The 12,221-nt window shown below is 42.6% G+C and overlaps 1 protein-coding gene across 3 annotated transcripts in view; it reads right to left on the reverse strand.

Annotated features, from left to right (window-relative positions):
* The window catches only part of CYFIP1 (cytoplasmic FMR1 interacting protein 1), a 123,615-nt gene that overhangs the window by 40,993 nt on the left and 70,401 nt on the right, over nucleotides 1–12,221 (reverse strand). For all 3 annotated transcript variants that reach the window (XM_083168595.1, XM_083168594.1, XM_083168596.1), the window contains 5 exons: nucleotides 10,416–10,492; nucleotides 10,228–10,336; nucleotides 8,057–8,176; nucleotides 4,158–4,357; nucleotides 2,966–3,053 (listed from right to left, as the gene is read on the reverse strand). In XM_083168595.1, coding sequence (XP_083024721.1) covers nucleotides 2,966–3,053; nucleotides 4,158–4,357; nucleotides 8,057–8,176; nucleotides 10,228–10,336; nucleotides 10,416–10,492 — 594 coding nt within the window. The remainder of the gene's footprint in view (nucleotides 1–2,965; nucleotides 3,054–4,157; nucleotides 4,358–8,056; nucleotides 8,177–10,227; nucleotides 10,337–10,415; nucleotides 10,493–12,221) is intronic.

A 12,221-nucleotide genomic window follows, 5' to 3' on the forward strand; every position in this document is an offset into this window, starting at 1 on the left:
TTTATATCTCATCCTTAGGGTCAGTTATGTGGTAATGGACAGGATTCCCTTCTGTTTGTCCACAATTTGACCATTACAATGGACATAAAGAACTTAAATTGGTCCTGGCAGTGGCGTAGCTACGTTTTGGCCCCCCCCCCACCCACAGCCTTACCTATCGCGTTGGTCCCGGCGGCTCCGTTCTTCTGCTGAGGACCACCAGAAAATGGCCGCCCCCATACAGCAGACAGTTTCAGAGAACTGTGTGCTATATGGGGGCGGCCATTTTGTGGTGGTCCTCAGCAGATGAACGGAGCCGCCGGGACCAGCGCGATAGGTAAGTCTGCGGGGGATTGAGGGGGGGTTTAACTATAGCACCGCAGCCCCCGGCGCCCCCACATGCACAGCGCCCCCCCCCCCGCGGTGGCGGGGGCTGCAGTGCTATAGTTACGCCGCTGGGTCCTGAACCACCAACCCTGGGCACCCCTGCTATTCCCCCAAGGCACCCCAGGGTGCCACGGCACACAGTTTGGGAACCACTGGGCTAGTTCATAAAATAGTAATGCAATTTGTGATTTCATATTGTTTTATTCAATTTGAACTTTTAGTGGAATATTTACAACTGGATTAATTACATCTTAACAGTGCTGCTATTTTTATTCATTGTTCCTTGTTATGTAAGGTGACGATTTCATCTATTAGTTGTTGCTTCGTTTAACATACATGTCAGCGCCTTTCTGGACACCTATTGCTATTCATTTGCTGCAAGGATTATTATTAGGTTGAAAACAGATGACTTCTTAGGGATGCAGTCACTTTCCCGGGGGTCGGAATCCCAGCGGTCAAAATCCCGATGGCTGTGCAGGGAGTCAAGTACAAGGGAAATCTCGCGAGAGCTACTGACCACACAGACCAGCGACTCGTAAACTGCAGCAGCCGCCGGAGCCGGTCTGGCTTAATACATGGATCCCTATATATAACACTTAGTACTACTCATGAGAAGCCTTGTCAAAATATCACTGAAATCAACACTTTTCACCAGAACAATACTGAAGCTGAGCTCAAAAGCATAAGAGCTATTCTTAACAGTTAGGGATAGATTTACTAAGAAGTAAAAGGCACCGAGCATCTGAGGACACCAATGATCTTAGGCTTTTAATGATACTGCAGTTCTAAAATGACAATGACAGGTTTTTCCTGCACCAGCACCACAGAGCGTAGGGCCACCACCCTGTTGCTCCCCCTCATCTCCACTCCAGCGATCGTATGCCGGAGCTCCCGGGCCCTGTCGCTGTCCCAGCCGCCGTTCACAACAGGTGGCAGGCTCGGGGACCCTAACATGTGTCTACCTACTGCATGCCGACCATGGTGTCAACCTTTTAACTGTCTATCAAGACACTGTAGATCTATCAACTGGAACCACAAAGCTGGGATGAGCCAATGAGCTGAAAGCCTAGAGGACAGAATGTACATCGCCATTATTTATTCCCCTGCCCTTTATATAGCCTTTTCCATTTTAATTATGCATTTTTGGCAGAAATTCAATTATTAATGTCAGTCCTTATTTCAGTTTCAGATTATGCAATTTGTTCTTCACAAGGACATTAAAAATAAGAGGATGTAAACATTATGTATTAAACTATTTTTAAAAGACATACATACATACATTCATGAGTTAACAGTGCTTTGGACTTTTATCCTAAACTTTGAAAGCTTTATATTATGATTATTATTACAATTTTATTTATAAGGCGCCACAAGTGTTTCGCAGCGCCGTACAAGGAACAATACAGGGAGACAAAGGGAGACTAGATCAATGTACTACTAGAGGCTGGTGGCCAAAGATGGAGAGGAGTATGCGGGCAAGGTGGTCACTGAGTGTGTGAGTATGGAAGAGCTGTGAGTAAAATGTGAAGAGAAGAGGGCTTTGACAACAGGAGGGAAGAGGGCCCTGCTCTTAGGAGCTTACAATCTAGACAATAACTGCTGCTAAGACCTGCATTAACTTACATGACAAATGCAAAATGCATCTCATATGCTTTTATTATAAGCACCAGCGCTTGCTCACTTTTTGGATGGGGTTGGGGGTGATGTATAATACATTCAAACCCATAGAATGGAGCAAGAATTGCTGGAATAAGAATGCTAGTAGGTAAATGCACATCAGAAACAATAAGTTACAAAACCAGAGCTGTGTACATGCAATACACTAAGAATAAAACAAGTAAATGACGGTATCATAGCATTAGTAAGTAGAAGTTTTCAGTGTCGGATTATAATATACGGGTGTAACTAAAATTAACCACTACTTGCCTGTTCCCACTATGCAGATCATGTACACTCCCCAATGCATGCTTGGACAGTCTGTTTTGTAATGTGCTAGTAGGACAAAGTTGTGTGTTGCTAAAAAGAATATAATACAAAATAACTCCAACTGAGGTGAGGAATTGTTTGATTCTTAAATTCTCAGAAAGTGAGACCTGTCAAAAGTTACGGTCAAATAAAACAGGTATATGGTGAACTGAGAAAGTTGTGTGAATGGTTCATTAATGGACCAACAAACGTGCATGAGGAAGATTGGCCAGAACATCCCTCACTCGTAATCATTTTGGGTGGGAAGTTTTAGATTAACCACCCTACGTGCGCAAAGTGACTTCTGAGTCAGAAATGTTATGGTGATGATTAGTTGAAGTTTGCAGACAAGAATGGATTCAATGGTTTGGATTCAGCCGAGGTGGAACTACCATTAGTGGTACAGTACACCGGGACCCATGAGCACTAAGAGACCCACTGCTGCCATATATTATAATTAAACATTTATTTTGACTATCTTCTTCAGGTCAAATATATATTTTGTTTTCACTAATGTGGTGGTGCACATTAAAAGCAGCTGTATTTTAACATTACAAACTATACCACTATAGATTATAAATGGAAATAACCAGAATGAAGAATTGCACACATTTATAGGAAATGATGTACTTACTTTGGAGCCAAATAAATACTGTGGTTGAGCATTGGGCTGCTTGTCACGCTGAAATTCTTGAGAGAAAGGAAGAACTGTACGAACAAATCTGGAGAAATAGAAAGGAATACAATTTGGAAGGTATGGTATAATGCTTAGAAAGACATTCACTTTAAAAACAGGTTGTCCTGTATTAATATGCAGGCTCTGGACGTTATTTGAAAAGACTTTACCTGGGGATAACAGTAAAGTGGATCCATATAATGGCAGCATATATAGGTACATATATGTACCTTTGTGTCATTGTGGGAGAGTGGTAAATCGCCGGTCTCCCACTTTGGGCAGTTCTCATTGGCTGCACACGGTGTGCGGGTGCCTGCAGTACTTTTTCAGCTGCTAATTGCGGTTTTTTGGCACAATCTCAAAAGCCAGAGATTGTGAAAATTTAAAAAAAAAACAAAAAAACAGCAGGAGAGGAATTGCAGAAGTGAGGCAGGGTATTCAGACCATATCACATGGATGAAAATGTGCATGCCGGGCAATTATTGATATACTGGGCATGCATTCGGGCCTAATGCTGTGTACACACGGCCCGATTTCCTTTCCGATGTTGACGATATAGTCAACATCGGATCGGCATCGGATCAACATTGGATGCAGATTGCAAGGGTTTTAACCCTTGTGATCCCGATCCGATCCCGTTGCGCGTTCATGTATCGGAAGCCAGAAAGTCTTGGCTGCCTTGTCTATATAGTGCAGATCTGCACTATATAGTCAAGATAGGATGCAAATCGGATGTGCCTTAAGATCCTATCCACGATCCTATCTGATCAGATCGTGGATAGGATCTTAAGGCACATCTTACGTGTGTACACACCATTAGAATGAGCAATGACTTCCTATGATAAAATCCTGCTACTTTTTTATTTCTATTGTTGGCTGTACGCAAGTTGATTGACAGGATACCGACGTTTGGGGGGTGGTAACCGGACATCTTATGGGCGTGTCAGGGAAAACGCAGGCCTGCACAAGTGTTTGAGGGGAAGGCATGTGACGTCAGCTCCATCCCCAATCCAACTGCTTCTATCACAGCTGCCGGGTAATTCCTGAGCTAAGCACAGACTGCACACATTGAAAAAACTCATTCGATGATGAGCATCTAGTGAATTTGCAGCTAAGCAACTCGCAGGCTAATTTGAACGCCATTTAGTACCTGTAGGTAGAACCATTGTAGCAGTAGTTAGGGAGAAAATCATAGTTGAGCTCCCAGAAGACATGAAGGGTGATCCTCCCATATGGAGCAGAAACATTATGGTTGGCTTCCCTAAACATGGCGTCAAAGCTGTCCAAGGTCAGATATTTGCCAAGCAACTTGTGAGTCAGTCGGTTTATTTCAATAAGGCCCTCTAGCTCCTAGTAGGGGAAACAAAAGAAACAGTTGAAGTCTGGCCAAGCAAGTTATGCACAAGCTAAACGGATACTAAACAAATGTGTTGACACTTGCGATTTTATATTGTTAATGATGCACTCAAACTTTCTAAAGAGCAAAATTGTATTTGAGTGGAAATCTACCTTTCAGACTACTCTGCCTCTTTAATACAGCATTTGGAAGAAGAAAGGGGATAGGAAAACCACAAAGAAATATTTAGAATTGTAAATATCAGGACAAATATATATTTATTCAATATGCTCGGCACTCCCGATGAAAAGTTTAAATATTTATATAAACATATTCCCCTTAAGAGGGCATCGGGCAGCATATCTACAATTATACATCAGGAGTGCCGAGTGCAACACAACAATCTCTCTCGATCTATCTATCTATGTTTTTATATATTATGGTGAAACAAGGTTAGTTTCACCAGAAAGCAGTGTTTTTTTCTGGCCACAACTACCCTGTAAAGAATTAAAGAGCCGTCCGGCATAAGAGAGAGTGCTTAGCAGTCAGGTAACAGAACCTGGTTCACTGCAAAGCCATCAATGGGTCTTTGAGTTGTATTTGAGGATAGCCGGGTGGGCACCCAAACATATGGCTCCAGTCCAGGTTTTTAGACCTGCACAGCCACGGGTGTGAACTGGGCTAATTGCAGGAGAAGACAAAGAAATGTAAACCTTGTTTAGTTTGATGCTCATTACGCTGATGCCCGATATGGGCAATAAGTATTATAGCACCAGTGACTTGGACTGTCAGCGCATGGAGGCACTGAGGCACTGTGCGCAAGGAGCACTGCAAGGACAAATACCTTTCTTTCTTTCTTTCTTTGTTTATATGAAGACTTGTTTGCTGTGAGTGGATTTGTGGCTTGTATGTCATTAAATACATGCACAAATACTGTAAACTGCCTTTTGTGTCCTATCGGAATGGTGAACATCACACAGTATATTACACACACACACAAAAAAAAAAAAAAAAAAACCATACTAATGCTACCCAACTAGGAATTGTGCTTTGCATCAAAAGACGCACCATTGGACCTCTCAGCATTCCTACGGGTGTACCGAAAATTTTTCCAATGTGCAGCTGGAGCCTTTACAATAGGGTACATAGACATAGTTGCAGGTCGAGACATATTCCGCCGAATGATTGCGACATGCATGCTTCACTCACCGCTCCCTAAGCTAAATCCCACAAATGCTCACAGATTGTCAAGCAAGCTGCATACAAATTCACATTGCCGCCACCTTTGGTAGAACATTGGGGACATGTGCAGTACAATAATCTATCAACTGCAAACATCAGTACTGTGAACTTTGTGGCCACCTCTAAATCAGACCTCAAGCCAGAGAAAAAGAGATGATCATAAAGTTTGACTGACGTGAAAGTCTCAGTAGCGCACTATGGAGGTCATTTTGGTTTTCAAGCCCCCCCCCCCCCCTGTTTTCACGGGGGAGCATTGCTTTCCTACTTTGCATGCGCTTAAGCATTAATGCGCATTAATATGCATGGGGCAGTGCAGACGGCGGGTAGAGGGCACTTTTCGCACCCATGGACATCTTCATGAACATGCTGGGCACTCCCATGGTAATTCGGCTTTGGCACAGGACAGATGATGTCTCCAGATATCAGCTACCCATCCTGTTCACGTACCAGGGTGCCGCAAATCTGAGTTCCCCCCAGAGCAACTTGGATTTGTGACCACTTTAGAAATCATTCGATGTTCAGAAATGTATTTCTGCCCCATGAGAGGGGGGGGGGGGACATTCGTGTGGGCGGCATTTAGTTCGCTCGCAAAGCTGCAAGATTTGCAGCTTTACGAGCCAACCAGAGTGATCTTTTATGTGTATGGTAGCCATGCCTGTCAGTAGGCAACAGCTATAACAATACACTAACTACAAGGAGAAAATGTGCCAATACATACAGTAGTCTTACTTAACCAGCGACTTGGCTAGTGTGTTGAAAAAGCCACAACAGATGGATAAAAGTGAGCCAAGCATTTTCTGCAGACACGTTTTCAAAGCAGATTTGACATTCCAAACATCCTCAGAAACAAACACTACCCTCAGTCTTTAACATGGTAAGACTCCAAGCTTACATTTCAACTAAAGCAGCTGTAATAACAACTGCCGTCCTTCTTGTTGTGTGTGTCCAACTTATTTATGGCTCAGTTTCCAAGGGAACAACACACGTCCACATTCAGAAACCAATGTCTAGAACGCCTGAGTGTACTCATTTAACAGGGTGAACAATGCAGCTCCCATTACAACAGACAAATGCAGTACATCAACTAAGCCATTTTCAAGGTCTATGTTTAAGCATGCATGAAAATAATTTGACGTTCCATTTCCTTTCAGATAGCAAGCACTTTGAATATATATATATATATATATATATATATATATATATATATATATATATATATATATATTTTTTTTTTACTTAAGGTTCACAATTATATTTACAGTAGATTTGGGCCAATTAATTGTTATTTAATAGATTAATCTGGGAAGCACATTACTTAATATGCAAGAACAGATTTACAGTATAGTGGTGCTTTAAAGTTTGTAAACCCTTCAGAAGTTTCTATATTTCTGCTGAAATTTAACCTAAAAGGTGCCCATACACTTATCCATATACAGTATATGGGCCGATTTCACTTGATCCCAACAGATCGGGCTGGGAAATCAGATTATACATCAGTCCTCAACTCCTCTGCTTATTGGTGGGACTTGCATTTTTTAGGAGCTTCCATTCAGCCTGTCCACAAAGATCATGGTTCACATGATTTCTCTGTTGAAGCGCATAGGAATCACCATCATTTCTTATTTGGACAATCTTCTGATACAGGCTCCTTTTAGAACCTTTCTGCTTCAACATCTGCAGGTGGTTGTGGACACCTTGCATGCAATATGTTGAAAATATCTGACTCGAATTTGACCTTTAAAAGATCTGCTAAGCCTAGGGCCTAATGGTTCCAGGTGCCCTAGGCATACACATGTATGGGTGCTCAGGGACTCACCATTTATACTGTCCATGTGCATGTAACAAAGTTTTATACAACTGCCATGTATGATGTAATGCTTGTAGTATGGTAAGGAGGCTTTAGCTTTATGCTTCCCAGCTGGCGCTGAAGCACAATGTACTTAAAATAATGGTTCCATCAGTAAGCGACATTGGCACAGCCATCTGGCAGTCACCTTAAGAACTTTACGTCCCACAGTACATCTGGATGGGTGATCGCTAAGAAGCATAGAATACGTTAGGTCTTAATTTAATCCCCCACCCCCTCCCCAAGTCCTGGAACCCTAGGTTGCAGCCTAATCAGTCTATTGGTTAATCAGGGGGTGTTACCGTTGCAACAGCATAGAAGTGCCGGCAACAGTACTGTAACTTGCCCCCCAAATGGCCTGATCTTGCTCCAATCTTGCAGATTTTTGGATGTGGTGCAGCAAAGAAAAACCAGGAGGTCCTAATGTGCGTAAAATACAGGTATAGCTTTACTTACTCACAGCTCATGGGATCGAGCCCTATCGATGGAGCACTCTTTACTAATGGAATTAAATCAAAAACCCCAGCAAATTGAAGCAACGGACAATGGATCTTTTGAAGAAGAACAATCTATATCTGCTACAGGTAGGAATCCTTTACAAGGAAACAAAGAGCCAGTTACGTACCACTATGGAAGTAATATCTTCACTCTCAAATCGTCCAATTGCCAATTCCAGCGACTTGTACATGGCAGCTGTAATTCTCTGAGTGATTAAACGATTGAGATCAATCGATCTGCCCAAGAGCTGAAAATATAGAGAAAAGGTCATTTACACATTAAAAAAAAAAAAAAAAAACAGAGCAATAAATGTAATTGACGCATTTCTACCTGTGTCTACTGCATCATAATTTCAAAGCAAGATTATTAAAAAAAAAAAAAAAGTGTAAACATCAGCATTTTGTAGTTTATGATTTTTTTAGTCATTATGCCAAGCATGGCATACTCGATGCTTGTAAGGAGTCTGGCAATGGAATAATTTTTCAATTTGACCAGACAGGAGAAACTACTTCCATCATGTCTTGGGACTCTTCAATTTTATCTAGAGAGTGTCCCGTGGCAGCATCTAAACTCATCCCCCAATAATGGGCGGACAGATTTTACAGAGATGCAATGGAAGCACATTGTTAGTGAAGGGAGTTTCCTAATTTCACATAGGGCGGAGCTTTTCAAAGAGTATTCGGTGCTTTAAGTGGGAGAAGCATAATGCTAAAAAAAATATGTAAATGAAATATTTCCCAATTAGTTCTAATGCATTTAATATTTCAGTGTGGATGAATGAAAACAGAAAAAAAAATCAGAATAGTGAGAGAGTGAATAAAAAAAGTGAAAGTAGAGGCTTTGTAGCAACTCTTATTTAGAAAAGATGACAAACCGCACAAGTGCTAACCCAAGTGAGTTTGTATTACTAAGACCAAAGGAAGGAGAGATAGGAAAAAGCACTGAGAAAACACACACAGAGAGAGAACTGGTGGACTCGGACCACTAAACATAAAAGCCAGTGTGTCCCCTGGGAACTAGAGAAAAAAAAAAGATTGTTCAGGTAAGAACTAAATTTACATTTTCTATTTCCTCTATGAGGGACACTGCAAATGCTACAGTAGGACATCCCAAAGTTGTTCCCTAAGGGAATGTTCCCGTGCTGTGCATAGACCCTTTACCAGGGCATAAAGTGGTCATGGAGAGGTGGGTCAACTCATTTCTCTATGCCACCTAATTACATCCCCTCCACAACCCCCATTAGGCAGAGACAGGGCCAGTGGTAGGGTTTTTGGCATCCCCCTGCAAACTAGAATGCTTTGCTGTGAGAATTACTGTGCAGGGCCAATGTGGAGGTTAAAATGTTTCACCTCACCATTTGAGGTGGTGGAACTCAGTTCCACCCTGTTCCCCCTCACTTTAAGCCCTGCCCTTAACCCAAACTAGACTCCCTAGAAATGAAGAAGCTGCCCAGGAGGTGCCAAGTGGCCGAGTTGCATGGAGCCTCACCAAATACAGAAGGGGCGTGTTGGGCAAGGTGTAGGCCTGGGTATACGGTCCCTGGGTTGACAATGTCTAGGTCGACAGTCACTACGTCCACCACTAATGGTCGACAGTGACTAGTTAGACAAATTGAAATAAGGTCGCCACAAGCTTAAGGTTGACATGGGCATGGTCGATACGCATTTTTCTTTTCTTTTTTTGCGTAGACTGACTTGGTTCCTACTTTACTATTCAAGTGGGAATAGACTAAGAACACTGTAGTGTGCCGAGCGCACAAAGCACCGTTGCTCGAAGCATGGCGATCAGTGAGCCATGCGAGGGGAGGTGAATGCAACATAGACAAGAAAACCGCATGTCGATCTTCTGTCAATGTCAACCATTTCAAGGTGTCAATCTAGTAACTGTGGACCATTAGTGGTTGATCTAGTGACTGATGACCTAGACATTGTCCATCTTTTATACTGTAACCACGGTCTGGTTGAATGAGAATTTGAATCCGACAAGTAAGCACATGCTTAGTAGCAGCCCCAACCATCTTGTTGACATCACATAATAGAAAGAGCTAATCCAAACAATGAGAAAGTCCTTTGTCCTGTATACATAAACATGGAGGGTCTGCACAACATCAAGCGGCAGATGAGCATGGGGGAACCATTGTCACTCTCAGAGAGAGAATGTACATTTCCTGGTTTAAATGTAATTTGGTAAGCCACTCTTTTCCTAGTTAGCGATGCTATATTTATACAGCCTATAAAAAAGAGCTGTCCTTGCTTAGAACATATTTATAGCAGCACTGTTCTAAACAAACACACTAACCTGAACATGGCGCTGCTTCAGTAAAGTATCGTAACGGTTGGATGCCGGCTGAGCGATGTTGGCGCCCTGGTTTTTACAATCTGCTCGTAACCGCTTGTCCAAAAGTAAACTGTAATAAATCACACAAAATCAGCAAAAACAATACATTTACATTGATCAGAGCCCAAAAATGTTTTGGGAGTACCTACCTGCCAGCTATAACTTTATAGTAGGCAAATATTTGATCAGCTAATTTGTAGACAAATTGGTCAAAACATAGGTTTACCTGAGGAGAATAAAAAGAAAGAAAGTTAATAACAGGGAAATAATGGTTTGTCTGACCGCTGTTTTTTTTCATAGGATGTTTAGAGATACAGTCACACACACAACCCCTATGAGTGAATCCATTACAGGATGTACATAGTAAGTGGTAAACTATTTGCTGATTTATAAAACTGACAGTATACTACATAATACTGATGAGTTATGACACTTACATTAGATTATATATATATATATATATAAAAAATACAGATTCTGCGCAAAATCACACTTAGAATCACAGCTGAAAGTCTGTTCAACAGATAAACGTGTAGTGCAGCTCACTTCAAATGGGGCTAGTCAGTCCTCAGAGACAGTGAAACATATGAAGAGAAAGAAGGAGCGCACAAGAGAGCCAACAGTTAAGATTTTACTAAAAATCTGTATCAAAGCTCATACATCACAATGAATATAGCCAGCATGAGAAGCATAATCACCGACAGTCAATGCACGCCACGGGTACGGGATCTGGGGACTCCAGGTATTCCATCCAAGATGTGCAGTGGCGTTCTCTGGATGAGAGACATGTCTGGCACGGGATCTGGGGACTCCAGCAACCTCCGACCAAGATGGACAAACGGTGACAGCGTACTCGATACACCACGCTGAGGGTACGGGACCTGGGGACTCCAGTCACTCCGACCCAGATGGATCAGCGGCGGCGTTCCCAGCACGGCAAGGTAACAGACACATAGGAATCAGCACAGGAGTTCTGATACGTCAGGAGGACACGCCCCAACGACGAAACACGTTGGGGCGTGTCCTCCTGACGTATCAGAACTCCTGTGCTGATTCCTATGTGTCTGTTACCTTGCCGTGCTGGGAACGCCGCCGCTGATCCATCTGGGTCGGAGTGACTAGAGTCCCCAGGTCCCGTACCCTCAGCGTGGTGTGTCGAGTACGCTGTAACCGTTTGTCCATCTTGGTCGGAGGTTGCTGGAGTCCCCAGATCCCGTGCCAGACGTGTCTCATCCAGAGAACGCCGCTGCACATCTTGGATGGAATACCTGGAGTCCCCAGATCCCGTACCCGTGGCGTGCATTGACTGTCGGTGATTATGCTTCTCATGCTGGCTATGTTCATTGTGATGCATGAGCTTTGATACAGATTTTTTGTAAAATCTTAACTGTTGGCTCTCTTGTGCGCTCCTTCTTTCTATATATATATATATATATATATATATATATATATATATATATATATATATATATATATATATATATATATATATCTATCTATATACACACACACACACACATCCATCCAAATAGGACACCACTCTCCTCCTTAGTTACACAACAGCCGGGGTGTCACAGTCCAGAAGGCCTACAAGGTAGGTACTCCCCTAGATACCAATGTTGAAAAAGACGCACTCACCGGTCTTCTCTTTACTTGCAATTTAATACATACCACAACGATACAAAGACTTATTGCATGACAGTGGGTTAGCGGCCAACATTTCGGTCTATAGCAAGACCTTTGTCAAGACCCCCTCTCCTGCTTCCATCACTGAGACAGTGAGGCATAAACCATAATTGTGCACTACTATAATAATGACACTTCAAGCTCTTATATGCCCCAAAACAGTGGACCCTAACACCAGCAGAGTCTCAGCTTTATGTGACAAGCCGCTGCCATGGTGTCACACGTCAGTAGAGCAGTCCTCCTTACTTTGAGCAGTCCCCGGCAGTCAA

This window comes from Crinia signifera, chromosome 2 (assembly GCF_055691185.1).
Source record: "Crinia signifera chromosome 2, ASM5569118v1, whole genome shotgun sequence".
Taxonomy (NCBI): domain Eukaryota; kingdom Metazoa; phylum Chordata; class Amphibia; order Anura; family Myobatrachidae; genus Crinia; species Crinia signifera.